We start from the raw sequence: 23,380 nt of genomic DNA, 5'->3' as shown, positions 1-23,380 counted from the left end.
AGGAAGACTTGGATATGGAAGAGAATTCGGGTTTTGAGTCTCACCGGCTCCAAAAAGTTGCCACTAAAGCTTGTACCAATTTTATACCATCCATGAATTTTGATTCTATAAATATGTAGGAAAGAGTTTGACTAAAAAAAATGGAGAAGGAACAACGATCTTAATTTCTTACCTAACCTAAAATTACTATTGTATGCATAATGTAATAATTTTATGTGAAACAAATCATTTGAAATTTCTTGATAAAACAATGCCATGGAAGTACGTGTTTGAAAAACCTTCTTAAAACAACTTAATGAAGATGAGAACTTTGTCGACCTCTTACTCTACCTCGTCCTTGAAACAATCCATGTAAGGACAGAGCAAATTATTAATGGCTTATGTAGATGAGAAGACAGTTGAAAAGAACGACATTTGATTTCTTGACTCTGGATGCAACAACCACATGTGTGGAAAGAAAAGAACTTTTCTATCATATTGATGAAAAGTTTCGACTAATTGTGAAGTTTGGTGACAACTCAGGCATGACTCTGATGGGTAAAGGAAATGTAAAGTTTAAAATAAATGAGGTTGTGCAAGTAATCACCGAGGTATTTTATATACCAGACTTGACAACTTGCTGAGGATCGGACACCTGCAAAAATAAAAAATAAAAAAAATAAAATAAAAAAATAAAAAATAAAAAATAAAAAAAAAATATGTAGGATTTATCATCCTGACAAAGGGTTGATTGTAGAGACTTCAGTGCTCTACTTGTTCAATCTCTACCAAAGGTCAATCTTTACCAAAGGAACAATCTTGCTTCAATCCTCATACAGAAGATCCCACAAGAACATGGTATTGTCGATATGGGCATCTAGGTTACGGAGGATTGAAGGCACTTCAAGAGAAGGACATGGTCTCAAAAGTATGTGAAGGTTGTTTGATAGGAAAACAACAAAGAGATTCGCTTCCTAAAGAAAGCACATGGAGAGCATCTCAAATTCTTCAACAACTTGTACATGCTGATATATGCAAACCAACCAATCACGCTCATCTCCAACAACAAAAAGAGGTATTTTATCAGTTTCATCGATGATTTCTGTCCCAAAACTTGAACTTTCTTCTTGGCTGAAAAATCATAAGCGTTCTCCATTTTAGATTCACGAGTATGATTGGAAAAGAAACTAGTATATACTTTGTGGCTTGAGAACTGATCGAGGGGGTGAATTCACATCCAAAGAATTCACTAGCTTTTGTAATGAAAATGACATTCAAAGTCAACTGACATCAGCTTATACTCTACAACAAAATGGCATGGAAGAAAGGAAAAACAGGACAATATGGTTAGATGCATGCTGACATAGAAAAATGTATCAAAAGCTTTCTAGGCGTAAGCAGCAAACTAGACAGTTCATATTCTTAATAGAAGCCACACTCTAGCCATGAAGCATATAACTCCAGAAGAAGCTTGGAGCGGATATAAACCATCAATTTCACATTTTAAAATTTTTGTATGTGTTGTGTATGTTCATGTCCCAGACAACAAAAGAACAAAGTTTGAGGATAAAAGTTTGTAGTGCATATTACTTGGAGTTAGTATGGAGTCAAAGACATACAGACTTTATGATCAAGTCTCACATAAACTAATTGTTAGTAGAGATGTGAAGTTTGAGAAAGAAAATGGCTCGGATTGACATAAAACTCATCAAGTTAGAGTAGATCTAGAATTGAGCAATGACACCTACAATGAAGTTGAAACCTCTGGAGATGCAATGAAGTTGAAACCTCTTAGGATGAAGTATAAAATGATGATTCATGTGAGTCAGCACAAGAACACTCATTTGCTAATGTTGAAATAAGAATTAGGAGCCTAAAAATAAGAATTAGGAGCCCACCAAGATTGATGGATGATTATAAGAGTGGTGAAGGTTTTTCTTAAGACGAAAATATTAAATATCTAGCCTGTTAGAATGAGGTGATCCTATTTATTACACAGTATTTATTATACTGAAGCGCCAAAAGCTCTAAATGGAGGAAAGCTATGGATGTAGAAATAGAAGCCATCGAAAGAAACGATAGTGGGAATTGCAGAATTATGACCAAATTTTTAAAAAACTTTTTTTTATTTTTTTTTGTATGAGTGATATGTTGGTGGTTTGTTCACAATCAAGTCAAGTATAAACTAATGCTGCTAGCATTCAGCGAAGATGTTAAAAGATTTAGTTTGTAATCATATTTATTTTTAGGAAGTTGTAATTTGATTTGATTAGTTAGACGATTTACTAACGTTTCAATCTATCAAAGTACATAATTTGATTGTATATTCAATTTAGTTTTTTTTTTTTTTTTTTTCACTTACTTGAAGTTTCTATCTAATTCCCAACCGATTTGCTTTGCTCCTTAAATTCTTTTGGACCGGTGCGGGGCTTCACCCTATGAAATATATTCACCTTATTCTTTAAGGAACTTAATTCCTAATTTAATTTAACTTAAATAAATATGTCAATATTATTTCGCTGCTTGAATCATATTATCCAAATAATGTTATAATATTATTTTCGTACGAACCTTTTTAAAACATAATTCTTTTCTCCTTGTTTTTTTTTTTTTTTTTTTTTAATTATGTTCACAGTATTTTGGATAATTTTAATGATTCTTATTTCCTTTTCCAAAAAAACAAAAAAAAAATTCTGGATTCTGAAGTGATTTTTTTTCTGAACACATGACTTTGTTCTAATTAAAATCTAAATAATTGCAACGTTCTACAAGCTCTACCAGCAACATCCTCAAATAAATCGGAGTAAAACCATTTTTGTTTTCTATTTGTTTTTTTACTAAATTTGATGATTCTTGGCTGGTTAGATTCATCTGATAGAGATCTTTGAACTTGCAGAAGAAATCGGAACTATCGACTGGAAAAAGGGTCACGATTGGAAATCAAGCATAGATAGAGGTAGAAGACGGTCCACTTGGATTGGTCCAAATTGTATTCATTCCGAAAGCACGAACAAGTAAGCAGGTCTAAGCGCATAGCTAGTTCAATATTCGGGACATCGAGAAGATGCCGAGATTAAGTGGGGAAGAATGTCACAATTGACGATACGATTGTGCCAACGAGAAAGTCATCGAGGACGATGGCTAGGTTAAATGGGGGAGACTGTCGCAATCTCACTAATAGAAAGTAGGTTGTGACCCCCACACATAAGACAGACAAGGGTCAACCCTCAAGTAGAACCCATCCGGCCACATGGGGGCGAAGACTGAAAAGTGCCATGATGCGACCGAGGAGGACGGTGCATCATCCAACATACCAAAAGTGTGCCTTGAAGCTAAGTCAAGGCATACACAAAGTTTGAGAGAACGAGGCGACACGAATATCGAAGAAAGCTCGAAGATAGAGCCCAGGCCATAACATTAGGAGTCGAGGTTTGGATATGAGTTTCAGCGTGTGGCTCAGAAATTAAGTCGTCAATATGAAAGATGAAAGCAAACAAAATTTGGTGTCAAACGGATACTCGATAGATTATGCACGAGATCGAATGTTTGCTAACCAAAATGACCTCTACTCTAGAAGGATTGAAAATGTCTTAAAATGTACTATAGGGGGGAGGCGTGGCGTTGGCTGGCTCTCCACCACCCCTAGGCTCTGTGGCCTAAGCGAGCTACCCTATGACACGTGCGTGTGTCAGTGTGGGCGAACATCACGGAACGAGCATCTTAGGCATCGTCCGTTGAAAAATGTCTTTCAAGGACAGTACCAAACGACACAGGTGTACTGGTATTACGACCCAACCCAGTGTCGGAAGTTGGATTATACACCCACTATCTGAAACATATACTGTAAACGGTTTAGCATGGTCACAGGAGAGTCCGATACTCAAGTGAACTAGATGGATGGATGTTCGGGATACCCTGATGAGATGATCGACACATGAGTCAGTTTCCAACAAATGTGTCCGAACAAGCCAAGATAGTCAATGTATCCTGAGACATGGACAACATCACGATGAATGGACCGTGTTGTTAGGAACCAAGATGACAATGAGTTGAGTCTGATTGTGTCGCACACAATTGAGCATGCACACACGAACGACCGTGTGTGGCCGAACAAGCTTAGATTCAGTAATTAATTCCTTCACAAAGTTTGGAAGTTTGTTCCAAATGTCCCCACGAATCTAACCAAAGAAGAATCATAAGTTTTGGTTTATCATAGAGTAGAAATTCGATCCTCAAAGTTACCTTCTTACCCATGGTCCTGAGCTCTTTGGTTATGGTTTCTGGGTCCTCCTTTTCCAAAATTGGCTCAACAAACTCGTCAATCACGCTCCCCTCCATGAACGTTTCCCTTCAAGATCGTGTCCTGATTCCAACTAAAACGGCAGAATCTTTGTTTGTTCCCTTGCTGACGAGTATGGGTCCTTCTCAAAATTTCCAGCATCTCAGCCCTCTCCAAGAGATGTGTTATACACAGAGAGGGGAAGATGAACGGTGTTTCAACGAAGGAAGTAACCAGCAAGATCTAAAAATTGTGTTAACATAGTGCGAAGGACGAGACGCCAAAGTGGAACACAACAATGACTCGAAGCACATCGTGGTAAGCCAAACGGTGTTCTTCTCTCGTGTATTCAAGTAGCCTCACTGCCCGCAATACCCACCTGCACCAATCCACAATCTCAGTCCAGCCCAACGAACCACCTGCTACCCTTAATCTCACGCAACCCACAGTACAAGCGAAGCCTAGCCCATGTTCAAATCCAGCTTTTCACTTGACCCAAGAAACGAGCGCCACGACCCAACTTTTCCTCGCGGCCCACTAGGCCAATATAAGTATCAGCGCGCTTGGAACACGCTCAAAACACACGACCCATATACCATAAGAACGACCCAAGACCCGCAACCTCAACTCGGTTACCGGCCCGCGTGCGCGTCAGTCCCTTCCACCAACATGTGTCGTGCCTGCAACCAACGGACTCCCTTGGCTTAGTTGGCTTGGCTCGACTCAGCTTGGCTCGGCATGACTCCTCGGCTCAAAAACAGTAAATTCAACTCGAGTTGACATTTTGTACACTGATTCCCTCGCTTCTACCCTTCGGAGCTGAAATTGACCTTATGTAAGGTAATTAAGGTCAGTATTATGTCCGATTACTCAAATTCTAGTGGAATTAGGTTAGAAAACTGAATTGTTAACGAAATTGGATGAACATTCTAATAAACGATACTTGAGAGCAACTTCAAATGATGAAATTCAAACGTATAAGAATTTAGAGAGAACGTCGGCTAAGGCCACCAAGTAAGTAGCCTTATTATTGGCTCGGTTGGAAGACTTGTCTTATGTATAACAACACGTGGCCAATTTCTCACGCACATGTCACTTATGCTTATGTACTATGATGATGCGAGCTAGTATGATGTGGTGTTATATTAGGACATGATGATATGATGACGTGATGCATGATGACATAATGACGTGATGCATGATGACATAATGATATAAGATGCATATGATGGTATGACTCAATATGATGATATTTCATATTAAGATGATGTGCATGTATGGGATGTCATGATACATTATGATAATAACTTTTTGAGACACAACCCTAAATGATGGTAACGATGATGAATGTATGAAAGTTAATGCATGCATATTACCTAGAATAATATGGGAATGATGTATAGGATTGTGTCATAAGAATAATTTAAAATGAAAACTATAGATATCTCATTCGTTGTGTGTGTTCATATTCATGGGGTTAAATCCCCATTTATGATGATGAGTACGGACATTATACTATGATGATGATGATGGTCGTCGTCATCATCATCATCGTGCCTTGCATGATATTCAAGGGTTTGCTGACCTCTGGATGTCCAACTACATATAACTACCTGGCTATGATGGCCCAAGGAGGTGTGAACCGCCTGATGGACTCACACTCGCACATGTGGGTCATGGGTAAGAAAGTACTACATATTCAATTTTATCTGAATTGGAGGCCACTCTACGATAGTTTTAACGATAGATCCCTAATCATAAATTATATGTATTTGGATGACTGAGTTTAAAATGACATAACGATAGATCCATAATCATGAATTGCATGTATTTAGATGACTGAATTTAAAATGACAAGACAATAAAGATATAGACAAAACAAGTTCCAAGATTTTACAAGTAATTATATTTTATTAAAAAAAAAGTGGTTCAATAAAATAGGTCCGTACAAAAACAATACCTCAAAAAGTCATATTAAGTGACTAGGAGGCTAGTATGGTCCTTTTGACAAACTACCTCTCTAAAATTTATTAAATTATAATTAAGTTTACCCCATTTTTTATTTTTTATTTTTCTAAAGTTACATTTGTTTAGATTTTAAAAAGAATTTTAATAGATTTATAATTTTTTTTTTTTTTTACCATTTATTTGTAAAACTAAACTAATTAAAAAATCTAAATATTTTTTAAAAAGAATGGAACGTTGTAATTCATAATAACTTTTCTTTCAATGAGAGACTTGATTTGACATACTCAAATTTTGAGGCATTGAAAGACGGAAAGTAATTCAAACATAATGTGCGGTGCATGAAAATGAAAAAAAATATATGTAATAGAAAATTAAAGAACATGAACGGATAGACCACTTTAAAAATCAAACATATTGAGACAGAAATTCTTGAAGATGACTTTTGTCGTTTATTGGTCTGTTCTATTGTAGCTTGTATCATTCTTTCACTATGAAAACCATTGAGCAATGGAGATTCTGGGATGCGGTTGGATAGGACTAGACCCAATTAACTAGATCTATGAAAATCATAGCTTCTAAACTTTGATTATATTATCTACTAGAAGGCTAAACAAATCTGTCCACACAAATAAAAACTTTAAAATACAGAAATTATAAAAGAAACATTCAAGTTTGAAATGCTATTTTAATTTTTATTTTCCATAGTGAGATGATAGCTTGGACTGCCATTTTTTTTATCATTATTTTTTGGTACCCTAAGAATAATATCAAGAAATCGTGGAATTTTATAGACCATCGTATTTTCTTTTTAAATAATTTTTTTTATAAATTTGAAAACATTTCATTGTTTTCATTCAAATAATATACGAGAATGAGAATTGAAACAATTAATGTTTTGTTTTAGGTCTATTTAATCCAAAGAAGAATGACCATTTTTTATTTGTAATATTTTTATTCTCTCGTTCTTGAACTCTTTCGAAATTTCAATGTCTTTCCTTCATTTCCATCCATGGCTTCCCCTCATCCTCTTCCTATCTCTACTTTTTATCATCCAAAAAAGAAAAGCAGCTAGGAAAAACGGTAATTTTCCTCCAAGCCCACCAAAGCTTCCATTCATAGGAAACTTGCACCAACTTGGAAAGCTCCCACACAAATCTCTATGGCGCCTCTTTCAGCTTTACGGTTCCGTTATCAGCTTCAGTCTATGCCGTATAGAAACCATCATCGTATCCTCTGCCGAGACCGCTCGTGCCCTCTGAAAAACCAATGATTTTCAAAGCTGCAACAGACCTCAAACTAATGTTACAAAAGAACTCACAATTTTCTTGATATTGGGTTTTCACCTTACAGAATTACTGGTGAGGGATACGTAAAATTTGTATGCTTGAACTTTTTAGTATAAAGAGGGTGTTATCTTACTGTTGATCTTACTCAGAAATCAATTGCTCTCACTACTGGTGTTATTTTTCGAATTGCTTTTGGGAAGTTGTTTAAAGTGGATGGATTTAATGACATTGCAAGTGAAGTTGAGGTCCTGTTGGGAAGCTACGGTGGTTCTGAGTTTTTTCCTATTCCTTTTGTGGGGAAGGTATGTTGGTGTTAATATGACACATGCGGAAACAATTTGGATCTTAGGCACTTTTAGAACATCAATTATTGTAAATTACTAGCATGTTCATAAGTATTAAAACTTAATGAGTTTAAATACTAACCTTTTGTAGTTCAAACTCCTTTTGCCTCACGAACCGGTTTCGAACCACCACTAGTGTCTTCTCCACTATTCTCCGGCCTTAGAACGGGATTGTGGAATCCGGTGAGTGACTAAACTTGGGAGGGATTTTGTATATGTGAAAGAGAGTTAACCAAATTTTGACACTCAAAATTCCACTCAAACTTGTGGGGTTTATTTGGAAAACATGCAAGTTTGGTTAAACCAAATTTTGACACCTCAAAATTCCACTAACATGTATTTTTCCATTGGATGAAAGTCAACATTTTGACTTTCTTCATTTTAATTCAACAATTAATTTGAATAATGAATTTCAAATTAAAGTAACATTAAATGATTAATTAAACTATTTAATTAATATTTAATATTAATTCAAATGCCAATCCCAATCAATTCCGACACATAATTGATTGAGATATTTAAATCTTATTTAAATATCTCATATTCTCTCTTTTCGTTTAATTCGTAAATAAAACAAAATTGCGGTTAAATATATCGTATATATGTAACGCATATTCCCTAATTTGAATTCGAACACTTCGAACTCACTCGTCACACTGTTCTATGGTTTAGTCTGATATGAACTAGCAGAGGGACCTAATGGACCTATAGATCATGGGCTCCAACGATCCAAGATTAACCGATTAAACTCATTAACCTGGTTAACCAACATTCGTTAACTACTAGGACACTCCACTATAGCCTAGTAGTTGCACTCCCCTCACTATAGATATATTTCTGTCCATCTGATATAACCATGATTAGTAAGTCGACCCTTCACAGGTTGTTCGTAACTAGATCTGGGTCAATTTACCGTTTTACCCCTGAAGTTACTTCTTGTTCCTTATGTCTCACTGATCCTCTAATGAACAATTGGTTTGTGGTCCAACCAGTAAACCGAATCCCTCTCAGGCCAATGAGAGGGTGGGGCCACTTGTTCAAGACCTGGAGTCAGTGCTTCTTCTATCTCGTCTTGCACCCCACGTCCCCAGCCATTCACCCAGTCTTACCCCTGAAATGGGAGGCCTGTTGAGTCGGCGAACTAGAGCCACTCTCACCCATGCAAATCTAAGAATAATTCCGAATAAACAGGAGTTCATGGTTAGCTCAGGATTAAAAACGAGTTACCTAGGTTATCGAATGAAAAGAAAATCAGTCTCAACAGTAAACGACTTTATAAAGTGAGAGTGGTTTTCTTCATGGTCCGATCTTATGCAATACTCATTGCATAGGACGCCCCCACTCATGTCTCCACATGCACAATTTAGTGATCACATTGTTTATATCATATACAAAAGTGGGCCGCATCCATAGTGTCCCCAGAATAAGGTACTCAACCTTATCCTTATACTATAGATCATTTTGACTATATACTTGAACTTGATCCATTCTTATGTATCTACATATAGTTCAAGTAATCATACTATAGCCAGAGTGTTCTTAGTTTATTGGATTTAGATTAATGATCGTAAAGTTCACTTTATTCAATAACAATTTTTACTGAATAAACATCAATAATAACTTTATTGAAAATAGAATATATCTTTGTTTACAAACTATGAGTTTTAGGACATAAAACCCAACAAGGTAATTGATTGGTTTAGTGATCGAAAAGCTAGACTTGAGAAGGTTTTTAATGAGATGAATGTTCTATTTCAAGAGGTGATTGATGAACATCTTCATTCTGCGAGGCCTAAGCCAAAGCAAGATGATATCATTGATGTGCTTGTGGTTATCAATAAAAAACAAGTTGAGTCTTGGAATGTTGTCATTACACAGGAAAGCATGAAAACCATTCTTTTTGTAAGTAACTTCTATGCCTAAACTTCTTTTTGTAAGCAACTTCTATGCCTAAACTTCAATGATTTTTAAGCTTAAGTTTTAGTTTAGTTTTTAAACTTTCAATTTCGTATTGAGAAGTTATTGAGCTTTTATGGCTTTTATCTCTATCCTCATGCCTTCTTCATTAACTCGTAGCCTTCGAACATTTTTCTATTGTATAACGTGCATCTACAAAACATAATTTTTGCAGGATTATCCACTAGTTTAGTAACTATAGTTTAGGCAATGGCAGAACTAACGAAAAATCCGAAATGGATGAAGAAATCATGTGGGAAACCAAGGAAAGGTAATAGAGAGAGACCTAGAAGAGCTTCCATATTTGAAAATGATAGTGAAAGAGACACTAAGACTACATCCACCGGTACCCCTTCTTATTCCAAGAGAAACCATTTCCTATTTCAAAATTGAAGGCTACGATTTTCACCCGAAAACGATGGTTTAAGTGAACGTTTGGGCAATTGGACACGACCCCACATATTGGAAACACCCAGAAGAGTTCCTTCCAAAGAGATTTGTAAATAGCTCAATTGATTACAAAGGACAACATTTTGAGTTTTTGCCATTTGGGGGTGGTCGGAGGATGTGCCCAGGGTTGAATATGGGGGTGAAAATTGTGGAGTTAACCTTAGCGAATCTTTTGTACCATTTTGATTGGAAGCTGCCGAATGGGATGAAGGAGGAGGACTTCGACATGGAAGAGAATTCTGGTTTGAGTCTCACCCTCCACAAAAAGTTGCCTCTCAAACTTGTACCAACCATCTATGAGTATTAAGTTTGAAGCGGAGTCTCTAATTGTAAAGTCCAAGACCTGTCTTATGTACGACGACACTTGGCCAGTGGTTCTTGAACATATCATTTATGCTTATATATTATTATGATGATGTGAGCTAGTATGATGTGATGTTATATTATGATGATGTTATATAATGATATGATGACATGATAACGATGATGCATGATGACATGATGTATAAGATGCATGATGATGATATGACTTAATATGTGAGCTGGTGGACTAATGCTCGCACATATGGGTCGTGTGTAAGAAAGTACTACACATCTAATTTTGTCCGGACTGAAGACCACCTCTATAATGGTTTTAACGATATGTCCTTAATCACGAACTGCATATGTTTGCATTCCCTAACCGAAATAGTAAGGTCAGTTACTGAGTATTTATTAAAATACTTAAGTCGCAGGCTACTCCTATTTTTCAAGTAAAGGCAAGGCACCTCATACACTGACGACCACATCATAAGTGGAGAGTATACATAGGATAGTGGTATTTCAATTCTTAGAGGTTAAGTTTATACACAGTGTTATTACTTTTAGTATTTAATTCTATATATATATATTCAATAATATTTTAAAATTGTTTTAAATAGTTAAAAAATAAATTTTGTGGATCATATTCTTACATTCTTACCTTAAGTTATTAAAATCTGATCCAAATAGTTGTAGTATTGCATATAATTTTACACTATACTAACACAAAAAACGTTATTGTGTACTAGCTTACCTAGCTTGTGTTGATGAGTCATCGGTATTTATTTTCATCCACAGAGATTGACGTTAAATTTAAGCATTTGGATGACTGAATTAAAAAAGATTCTAAGCTTTTGAAAAAAAGAATGAAACATACTAAATTCATAATGATTTTTCTTTCTATCATTTCACTTCGTTTGAGAGATTTGATCGACAAATTCTGAACTTCGAGGTATCAAAAGATCGAAAGTGACTCAAATATACTATGCAATGCATGAAAAAACAGGTAGGTATGGACTACTTTCCAAATCAAATGCATTGAGACAAAAATCATTGAAGACGATTTTTGTGGTTTATTAGTCTATTCTATTGTGGCTTGTATCATTCTTTTGAAAAGGCTTTTCCATGTGAACCACTTAGCAATCAAAATTTGGGTTAGATAGGACTAGACCTAATTAACTAAGTCTATAGAAATCCACCTGAAAGCTAAACAAATGTGTCCACACAAATAAAAAAAATTAAAATACCGAAATTATTAAAGAAAAATTAAATTTTGATATAGGTAATGTTTCAATTTTTATTTTTCATGGTGTGAGATGATAGCTTCGGGCTTTTATGGAGAGTCCACCTTCATTTTTTAGAATCCTCCTAAGAATAAGAATAATATCAAGGAATCGTGGAATTCTATAAACCGTTATTTTAAAAAAAAAAAAAAAAAAAATTCATCTACCGTTTTTAAAGACGACCACTAAAAATTTGAAAACGTTTCATTATTTTCATTCAAATAATATATGAAAATGAGAGTTGAAACGGGTAACATTTTCTTTTAGGTCTATTTAATGGGAACAAGAATGACCATTTTCTATTTGTAAACATTTTCCTCTTGTTTTTTAAGCTCTTTCTAAATTCGAATGTCTTTCCTTCCTTTCCCTCCCTAGCTCCCCTCATCCTCTTCTTCTCTTTACTTTTCATCATCCTCAAACATAAAGTAGCCGCAAATAGAAAGAAGGGTAATTTTCCCCCAAGCCCTCCAAAGCTTCCAATCATAGGAAACATGCATCAACTTGGCAAGCTCCCACACGAATCCCTATGGCACCTCTCTCAGTGTTACGGTCCCATTATCAGCCTCAGCCTTGACAGTGTAGAAACCATCATCGTATCCTCTGTCAACTCGTGCCCTCATGAAAATTCACGATCTTCAAAGTTGCAGCAGACCACAAACTCAATCAGTCAAAAAACTCATTTACAATTTTCTTGACATTGCGTTTTCACCTTATAGTGATTATTGGAGAGAGATATGTAAAATTTGTATACTTAAGCTTTTCAATATGAATAGGGTGTTATCTTACGAACCCATTAGAGAGCAAGAAGTTGGTTTGCTGATTGAATCAATTTCGCAATCAGCTTCTTGTGGAGTTGTTGATTTTTACTGAGAAGTCCACTACTCTTAGTACTGGTGTTATTTTTAGAATTGTTTTTGGGATATTGTTTGAAGGGAATGGATTTTATGAGCTTGTGAATGAAGCTGTGACATTGTTGGGAAGTTACTGTGCTTCTGAATTCCTTCCTATTCCTTTTGTAGGTAAAGCCATTGATTGGTTAAATGGACGAGAAGCTAGACTTGAGAGGGTTTCTAATGAGATCCATGCTGTGTTTCAAGAAATGATTGATGTACACCTTCATCTTAAGAGGCCTAAACCAAAACAAGATGATATTATTGATGTGCTTTTGGCTATCCCATGAAAACATCAAAGCTATTCTTTGGGTAAGCAACTTCTATCCAAATCTTTAATGGTTTTTCAGCTAATTTTTTATAATTTTTTAGTTTAATTTTTAAACTTTGAATCCCGTGATTAATTAGTTTTCGTGCAGATATTTAGCTTTTTTTTTNTTTTTTTTTTTTTTTTTTTTTTTTTTTTTGCTTTGTCTCTATCCTTCATGCATTCTCCATTATCTCACAACCTTCTAACATTTTTTTTTATTATTATTATTATGTGCATCCATAGGTCATATTTTTAGCAGGAATAGATACTAGTTCAATTACATTAGTTTGGGTAATGGCAGAACTCGCGAAGAACCCAACATTGATGAAGAAAGCACAAGAAGAAATCAGAAATCATGTGGAAAACGAAAGAAAGGTAGCTGAGAGTGACTTAGATGAGCTTCCATATCTGAAAATGATAGTGAAAGAGACATTGAGGACTACATCCACCCGGAACTCTTCTTCCAAGAGAAACCATTTCCAATTTCAAGCTACCATTTTTACCAAAAAACAATGGTTCAAGTGAACGTTTGGGCAATTGGACGAGACCCCACATGCTAGACAAACCCAGAAGAGTTCATTCCAGAGAGATTTTCAGAGAGCTCGATTGATTACAAAGGACAACATTTTGAGTTCTTGTCATTCGGAGCTGGTAGGAGTATATGTCCGGGGTTGAATATGAGAGTGAAAACTGTGGAGTTGGCTTTAGCAAATCTTTTGTACCATTTTGATCGGAAGCTGCCGAATGGGATGAAAGAGGAAGACTTGGACATAGAAGAGAGTTAGGGTTTGAGTCTCACCATCTACGAAAAGTTGCCTCACTAATTTTATACCATCCATGAGTATTAAGTTTGAAGTGGAGTCCTCTAGTTGTAAGGTTTTATGACTTTTGTCTACGCTAATAATGGGTATTTTTATATGTAATATATTAATGTTTAACCTCCTATATTAATATATATAAGAAAAGGTGAGGAAATAAAGTAAGAGTAATTACCAATGAAATAAATTAAAAAAAAAAGAGAGAGAGAAAAATGTGCACAACCCTCACATGCGAGTATGGACCGAATAGTTGATTGGCACACCTCTTGGACCCCTTTCCTGGTCGGGATAGCATTTTGTGATGTTATTGCCAAACACCCGATAGGATAGTGGCCATCGTAACATTATGATAAACATAATGATCGTTTTCCTGCCTCATAAAGAACGCGTCCGTACCATCGTAAAGCCGAAGATTCCCTAATGCATGTAACACATAGGCATAAGGTCCCAACATTTTTATTCATTAAATCATGTTAAACAACTCCTTCCATTTTCCTTCATATCATATCATTTTACAACATAGCCTTTAAGACTGTATTCGGGTTGAATATTGTATGATTCATATCGTACTCTGTCTTATGTCATATCATGTATATAACATATCATAAAACATGTCACAACATGTATTATATCACCAAACGTGTTATACCATAACATATATCATATCATCAGCACATCACATCATAACACGTGTCATAGCATTAACATAACATGTTATAGTTATATCATATTACGGACATATCATAGTCATATCATTTTATAATCATATTATAGTCATATCGTTTCATAAACATATCATAGTCATATCATTTCCTAAGGATATCATAGACACATCATTTCATTAATCTATCATAGTCATATCATTTCCTAAAGATACCATAGTCACATCATTTCATAAACATTTTACAGTCCTATTATTTTCTAAAGATATTATAATCACATCATTTCACAAACATTTCACACCTACCAAGCATATGTCACGTGTAAAACCACAGGCACGTGCCATCATACAAACATCAATTTCTAACAATGTTGATAGTAAGACCACTTATTTGATTGACTTTTGCCGAAGTTTCTATCTAATTCTGAATTGGCTTGCCTTCGTCCCTCAAATTCTTTTCCACATATACCGAGGTGCTTCACCCTATTAAATACTTTCACCTAATTCCTTTAGTAACTGAATTACTAACTTAATTTATCTTAAATAAATATGTCAATATTATTCCCCTATTTAGATCATACAATCCAAATATTGTGTTATAATATTATTTTCATCCTCTACGTGTTTGGTTTTTTAGTTTATTTTTTTAATTCTGTTCACAGTGTTCATATAATTTTTTTTTTTTAATTATGTATACAGTATTTTGGCCCATTTGAATGATTCTTATTTTCTTTTCATAAAATGGGGGCTATCGATCATGTCATTTAGTAGAACACACAAATTATTTTTAGTATTTAATTTTTAAACAAAATTAGGATGAAAGAAAATTGGGTCAGTTTCCAACAAATGTGTTCGAAAAAGCTAAGATGGCCGATGTATTCCAAGACATGGGACGACATCATGATGTATGAATCGTGTTGTTGAGAACCAAGATGACAATAATACGCGACGTGATTGAGTCACACACGATTGAGCATGCACGCACGAATGTCGTGTGTGGCCTAAAAAACTTGGATTCAGCAATTAATTCCTACCAAGTTTGTTCCAAATGTCAGCCACGAATCTAACCAAACAAGAATCATAAGTTTTGGTTCACCATATAGTAGAAATTCGAGCCTGAAAGTTACATTCTTACCCATGGTTCTGAGCTCTTTAGTTGTGGTTTCTGGCCCCTTTTCAAAAATTGGCTCAACAAACTCGCCAATCACGCTTCCCTCCCTTTTTGTAAGCAACTACTATTTCTAAAATTTTAGTTTAATTTCTAAATGGTTAACTCATTTTGTGCAGGTATTGACCCTTCTTGGCTTTATCTATCCTTCGTGCCTTCTTCTAACATTTTTCTATTGTATGATATCCATCAACGGAACATATTTGTAGCAGGATTAGACACTAGTTCAATTACAATAATCGAGCAAGGACAGAATTCGCAAAAAAACTCAAAATTGATGAAAAAAAGCTCAAGAAGAAATTAGAAACTACGTGGGAAACAAACGAAAGGTGACAGAGAGAGACGTAGACAAGCTTCCATATTTGAAAATGATAGTGAAAGAGACACTAAGACTACATCCACCAGCACCTCTCCTTCAAAGAGATACCACTTCTCATTTCAAAATTGAAGACTATGATTTTTATCCGAAAACGATAGTTCAAGCAAACGTTTGGGCAATTGAACGAGACCCCACATGCTGGAAAGACTCAGAAGAGTTCCTTCCAGAGAGATTTGCAGAGAGCTCGATTGATTACAAAAGACAACATTTTAACTTCTTGCCGTTCGGGGTGGAGGATATGCCCGGGGTTAAATATGAGAGTGAAAACTGTGGAGTTGGCTTTAGCAAATCTTTTGTACCATTTTGATTGGAAGTTGCCGAATAGAATGAAAGAGGAAGACTTGGACATGGAAGAGAGTTCGGGTTTGAGTCTCATCTTAAAAAAAAAAAAAAATTGCCTCTCAAGCTTGTACCAATTTTATACCATCCATGAATATTATAGAATAGAAATTTTGTGACTTTGCGTATTAAATTATTGTCACAATATTGCTGACGTATACATCGAACAATTCCATATTAACAATGTGTGCTACTTGGAATTTGCCACTATACACTCAATATTAATATGTTTTTCTTTAGGAAAAAAACGATAAAGTTTGTTTTCAATAATATTCTTAAAATTGTTTTAAAAAATCTTCCCACCTTTTATTTTAAATAGTTCAAAAATAAATTTGTTATTAATAAAAATGATAAAGTTTCTACCATCTTTATTTTTTTATTTTTAGATAAATTTGAGTGATTATAGGATGATAATTAAGTGAAATAGAACCTTAGAACATCAATTTTGTGGATGATAGTCCGATATTCTTCCACCAAATTATTAAAACCTGACTCAAATAATTGTATTATTGTATCTGAAAATTTTACACTACACTGACACAAAAAATTATTGTGTTAGCTTAGTTAGCTTGGGTTAATGAATTATCGACAATTATTTTCACCACACAGATTGACGTTAAATTTAAATAATTGAATCACTCAATTTAAACTGATAAGATAATAAAGATGTAGGTTCAATAAAAGTAAACAATATTCCTCCCAAAGTCATATTTAGTGACTAGGAGGCTAGTATTGTCTTTTGAGAATAAAAGTTATTTAATTGTAATTAAGTTTACCCATTTTTTCTTTAATTTTTTGTTTTTTTTTAAGTTACGTTTGTTTATATTTTAAAAAGAATTTTAATAGATTTATAACTTTTCTTTTTTTACTAACATTTGTAAAATTAAATCAATAAAAAAAAAATCTAACATACTAAATTGGTAATGACTTTTTTTCTATCATTTCATTAGTTTGGGATATTTGATTTGACACACTCTGAATTTCGAAGTATCGAAAGATGGGAGTAACTCATACATACTACGCAAGGCATGAAAATGAAAAAAAAACATAGTAATAGAAAATGAAAGAACATGAAGGGATGGACCACTTTCCAAATGAATTGAAACATAAGTCCTTGAAGATGATTTTTGTTGGTATGAATTGAAACATAAGTCCTTGAAGATGATTTTTGTTGGTATGTTCTATTGCAGCTTGCATCATTCTTTCGAAGAGCCTACTCCATGAGAATTACCTAGCAATCGAACTTCTGAGATGTAGTTGGATAGGACTAGACCCAGTTAACTAGATGTATGAAAATCATAACTTCTGAACTTGATTTCACTACTAAATTTATTAGAAGGTTAAACGGGCAAATAAAAACTTTAAGATACAGAAATTATAAAAGAAATATTAAAGTTTGAAACACTATTTCAATTTTTATTTTCCATGCGGAGAGATTATAGCTGGTTGATTTTATGGAGTGGACCGTCATTTTTTATTTTTATTTTGGTAAGAATGATATCAAGAACTCGTGGACTTTTATAGACCATGATATTTTCTTTTTAAATAATTTTTTTTATCTAAAAGATGATCATTTCGTTGTTTTCATTTAAATAAATAATATACAAAATGAGAATTGAAACGGTTAGGATTGTGTTTTATGTCGGTTTAATCTAAAGAAGAACTTCCCTTTTTCATTCATAATGTTTTTCCTCTTGTTCTTGAATGGTTTCTAAATTCCAATGTCTTTCCTTGATTTCCGTCCATGGCTTCCCCTCATCCTCTTCCTATCTCTACTTTTTATCATCCAAAAAAAAAAAAAAAGCAGCTACAAATAGAAAAAAGGGTAATTTTCCTCCAAGCCCACCAAAGCTTCCATTCGTAGGAAACTTGCACCAACTTGGAAAGCTTCCACACAAATCCCTATGGCACCTCTCTCAGCGTTGCTGTCCCATTATCAGTCTCAGTCTATGCCGTATAGAAACCATCATCATATCCTCCGTGGAGACTGCTCGCGCCCTCTTGAAAACCAACGATTTTCAAAACTGCAACAGACCACAAATCGATGTTATAAAAGAACTCACTTACAATTTTTTGATATTGGGTTTTCGCCTTACAGTGATTATTTGCGAGAGATACAAAAAAATTGTATGCTTGAACTTTTTAGTATGAAGAGGGTGTTATCTTACGAACCCGTTAGAGATCAAGAAGTTGGTTTGCTTATTGAATCAATTTCGTAATCAGCTTCCTGTGAATCCGTTGTTGATCTTACTAAGAAGTCAATTTTCTCTCACTACGGGTGTTATTTTTAGAATTGCTTTTGGGAAGTTGTTTAAAGTGGATGGATTTAATGAAATTGTGAGTAAAGTTGAGGTCCTCTTGGGAAGCTATAGTGCTTTTGAGTTTTTTCCTATTCCTTTTGTGGGAAAGGTAATTGATTGGTTTAGTGGCCGAAAAGCTAGACTCGAGAGGGTTTTTAATGAGATGAATGTTCTGTTCCAAGAAGTGATTGATGATATCATTGATGTGCTTTTGGCCATCACTAAAAAGCAAGTTGAATCTTGCACCGTTGTCATTACACATGAAAGCATAAAGCCATTCTTTTTTAAAGCAACTTATATGCCTAAACTTTAATGGTTTTTAGGCTAAAATTTTAGTTTAACTTTTAAACAAGTTATTGAGTATTTTTGGCTTTTATCTCTACGCTCATTCATCCTTCATTAACGCATGACCTTCTAACATTGTATGATGTGCATCAACATAACATAATTTTTTTTTGCAGGATTATCCACTATTTCAATTACTATAGTTTGGGCAATGGCAGAACTAGCGAAAAATCTGAAATCGATGAAGAAAGTTGGAGAGGAAATTAAAAATCATGTGGGAAACAAAGGAAAGGTAACATAGAGAGAGACATAGAAGAGCTTCATATTTGAAAATGATAGTGAAAGAGACACTAAGACTACATCCACCCGTACCCTTATTTCAAGAGAAACCATTTCCCATTTCAAAATTGAAGACTATGATTTTCACCCGAAAACGATGGTTCAAGTGAACGTTTGGGCAATTGGACGAAACCCCACATATTGAAAAGACCCATAAGAGTTCTTTAAAGAGAGATTTGTATTGAGCTCATTAATTACAAAGGACAACATTTTGAGTTTTTGTCGTTTGGGGCTGGTCGGAAGATGTGCCCAGGGTTGAATATGGGGGGTGGAAATTGTGGAGTTGGCTTTAGTGAATCTTTTGTACCATTTTGATTGGAAGCTCCCGAATGAAATGAAGGAGGAGGACTTGGACGTGGAAGAGAATCCGGGTTTGAGTCTCACCCTACACAAAAAGTTGTCTTTCAAACTTGTACCAATTTTATACTATCCATGAATATTAAGTTTGAAGTGGAGTCCTCTAATTGTAAAGTATAAGACTTATCTCACGTACAACAACACGTGGCCAGTGGCCCTTGCACATGTGGGTTTGATGATTTCAACTTTCAACTTTTTCCGAACAACATGGCAATCTATTTCAGTGTGCTTCGTAAGTTTGTGTAAAACTGGATTGGCTGCTATATGCAATGATGCTTGATTATCTCAATACAACAATGTTGGTTTGAACAGCGGAGCTTTCAAGTCTTGAAGAATGTATCTCGGCCAAGTTAACTCTAAACAAGTATTTGTCATAGCTCCATACTCGGCTTCTGCTGATGATCCGAACACATTTGTTTTCTTTTTAGACTTCCAAGAAATAATTAAATTTTCGAGTAAGATGCAAAACTCAAAAATAGACAGCTTGGTAGTTCTACAATCACCCCAATCATAATCGCAATATGTTTTTAATCTTAAGTTGTTTTCAGATGGTAATAGAAGTTTTTAACCAAGAGTACTTTTGGTGTATCTAAGAACTCAAACGAAAGCTTGCTCTCGGCGATGTGGGTTTATGTTTTTCGTTTTGTACTATTTAAATCTTAAAGTCTTCGAAGTTTTAAAACAAATACAAAATCATATATGAATGTCAAATTCAAGTGTCATTCTTAATATATTGAAAACCAATAAACTTAGAGATGAAAGCAATAGATGGGTCATCGATCATTTATTTTCATCCACACATATTCACATTAAATTTAAGCATAGGAAGTATTTTACAAGTAATTAAAAGAATTCAATAGATTTCTAATATTATTTTTTTGTTTTTTACTACTAATTTGTAAAATAAATATATTTAAAAAATCTAATCTTTTGAAAAAAGAATTACTAAATTTATATTTATTTTTCTTCCGATCGTTTTACTTTAGAGTGAGATATTTTATCTACATCCTGACTTTTGAAGCATCGAAAGATCGAGAACGGCATGAAAATGAAAGAAGAAGTAGGGATGGACAACTTTCTACCTCCATTATAGTAGAAGTTGATTTTTGTGATTTAGGTCTTTTCTACCTCCACGTGGAAAAGACCATTGAGCAAAGGAGCTTCTGGAGTAGGTTGGATAGATATCAATAAACTTTCAACTTTATCATATTTTCTTTTTAAATAATTTTTTAGACTATGTTCTGGAAGACACCTACTAAAAATTTGAAAATATTTAATTATTTCGTTTAAATTATATAAAACAATGAGAATTGAAAAGCTATTTAATGGAAAGAATGACCTTTTTTTATTCATAATATTTTTCCTCTTGTTCTTGAACTCTTTCTAAACTCCGATGTCTTTCCCTCATTTCCATCCATGGCTTCCCATCTTCCTCGTCCTCTCTTCACTTTTCATCCTCCTAAAATGGAAAGCAGCTGCAAATAGAAGACATGGTAATTTTCCTCCAAGCCCACCAAAGCTTCCAATCATTGGAAACATGCATCAACTTGGCAAGCTCCCACACGAATCCCTATGGCGCCTCTCTCAGCTTTACGGTCCCATTATGAGCATCAGCCTAGGTCGTATAGAAACCATCATCATATCATCTGCCGAGACTGCTCGTGCCATCTTGAAAACCCACGATCTTCAAAGTTGCAATAGACCACAAACCCAAGCTACAAAAAAATTTACTTATAATTTCCTTGATATTGGGTTTTCACCTTACAATGATTACTGGAGAGAGATACGCAAAATTTGTATGCAAGAGTTGTTCAGTATGAAGAAGGTGATATCTTACGAACCCATTAGAGATCAAGAAGTTGGTTTATTTATTCAATCGATTTCGAAATTTGCTTCTTGTGGAGATGTTGTTGATCTTATTCAAAAATCATTTGCTTTCACTAGTGGTATTATTTTTAGAATTGTTTGGGGGGAAAAGAGGTTTGAAGGAAATGTATGTCAGGAGCTTGTGAGTGAAGCTACGACATTGTTGGGAAGCTATAGTGCTACGGAGCTTTTTCCTGTTCCTTTTATAGGGAAGACCATTGATTGGTTCAGTGGACGAGAAGCTAAACTTGAGAGATTTTTTAATGAGATCAACGCTCTGTTTCAAGAGATTATTGATGAACACCTTCATCCTGAGAGGCCTAAACCAGAACAAGACGATATTATTGATGTGCTTTTGACTATCAGTAAAAAGCAAGTTGAATCTTGTACTATTGTCATTACCCATGAAAACATCAAAGCTATTCTTACGGTAAGAAACTTGTATCCCTAATCTTTAATGGTTTTTAAACTAAATTTATAGTTTAGTTTCTAAACTTTCAATATTGTTACTAGATATTGACTTTTTTGGCTTTATCTCTATCTTTCATGCCTTCTCCATTATATCACAGCCTTGTAACTTTTTCTATTGTATGATGTGCATCAACAGGATATATTTTTAGCAGGAATTGGCACTAGCTCAATTGTAGTAGTCTGGGCAATGGCAGAACTCACAAAGAACCCAAAATTGATGAAGAAAGCTCAAAAAGAAATCAGACACTACGTGGGAAACAAACGAAAGGTAACAGAGAGGGACATAGAAGAGCTTCCATATCTGAAAATGATAGTGAAAGAGACACTAAGACTACATCCACCAGGACCTCTTCTTGCTCCAAGAGAAATCATCTCCCATTTCAAAATTGAAGGCTATGATTTTTACCCAAAAACAATGGTTCAAGTGAACATTTGGGCAATTGGACGAGACCCCACATGCTGGACAGACCCAAAAGAGTTCATTCCAGAGAGATTTTCAAAGAGCTCGATTGATTACAAAGGACAACATTTTGAGTTCTTGCCATTTGGGGCTGGTCGGAGGATTTGCCCGGGGTTAAAGATAGGGGTGAAAATTGTGGAGTTGGCTTTAGCAAATCTTTTGTACCATTTTGATTGGAAGCTACCGAATGGGATGAAGGAGGAGGACTTGAACATGGAAGAGAATTCGGGTTTGAGTCTCACCCTCCACAAAAAGTTGCCTCTCAAACTTGTACCAACTTTATATCATCCATGAGTATTAAGTTTGAACTCGAGTCCTCTAATTGTAAAGTCCACAAAAAATGCACGTGTCATTTATGCTTATATACTATGATGATGATGTGATCTAGTATGATGTGATATTGTTATATTATGATATGATGATGATAATGATGACATGAAGATATAAGATGTATGATGATCATATGACTCGATATAATGAGATTTTTATGATAATGTATATATACGAGATGTCATAATGCATTATATTGAAGAGTTTTTTTAATTGAAACTTAAAATAAAATTCAAAATATAAATTTCAAAAAGGATATTTTAACCTCTTCTATTATTATGTAACTACTCAATAAATATTTGTCGATTATAAACTTATATTATTATAATATTTATAAATGGATGAAATTTTAAAAGGAGAAAAAAAATCATCCAAAAAAACTCTAGAAATAGATTTTATGGATGAAATTCTGACATTCTTACCTTAAGTTATTAAAACCGATCAAAATAACTGTAGTATTGCATATAATTTTACACTATACTAACACGAAGAACGTTATTGTGTACTAGCTTATGTTGATGGGTCATCGATAATTTATTTTCACCCACACAGATTGACGTTA

General features: G+C 34.6%; 1 protein-coding gene and 2 pseudogenes across 1 annotated transcript; all 3 read left to right on the top strand.

The window, feature by feature from the left end:
* The first annotated feature begins 10,022 nt into the window (after positions 1 to 10,022).
* LOC111449884 lies at positions 10,023 to 10,569 on the top strand (annotated as a pseudogene).
* A 1,510-nt stretch (positions 10,570 to 12,079) lies between these two features.
* LOC111449883 lies at positions 12,080 to 16,504 on the top strand (annotated as a pseudogene).
* A 4,524-nt stretch (positions 16,505 to 21,028) lies between these two features.
* Positions 21,029 to 22,841, top strand: LOC111449354 (cytochrome P450 71B19-like). Its single transcript, XM_023089209.1, has 2 exons — positions 21,029 to 21,987; positions 22,165 to 22,841. Exons 1-2 carry the CDS (start codon positions 21,085 to 21,087, stop codon positions 22,780 to 22,782), a joined length of 1,521 nt encoding a protein of 506 aa, XP_022944977.1. The 5' UTR covers positions 21,029 to 21,084; the 3' UTR covers positions 22,783 to 22,841.
* The last annotated feature ends 539 nt before the right edge of the window (positions 22,842 to 23,380 follow it).

Source organism: Cucurbita moschata, unplaced genomic scaffold, assembly GCF_002738365.1.
Source record: "Cucurbita moschata cultivar Rifu unplaced genomic scaffold, Cmos_1.0 Cmo_Scf00011, whole genome shotgun sequence".
Taxonomy (NCBI): Eukaryota; Viridiplantae; Streptophyta; class Magnoliopsida; order Cucurbitales; family Cucurbitaceae; genus Cucurbita; species Cucurbita moschata.
Note: the sequence above shows the minus strand (reverse complement) of the source record. Positions and strands in the feature narration are given on the sequence as shown.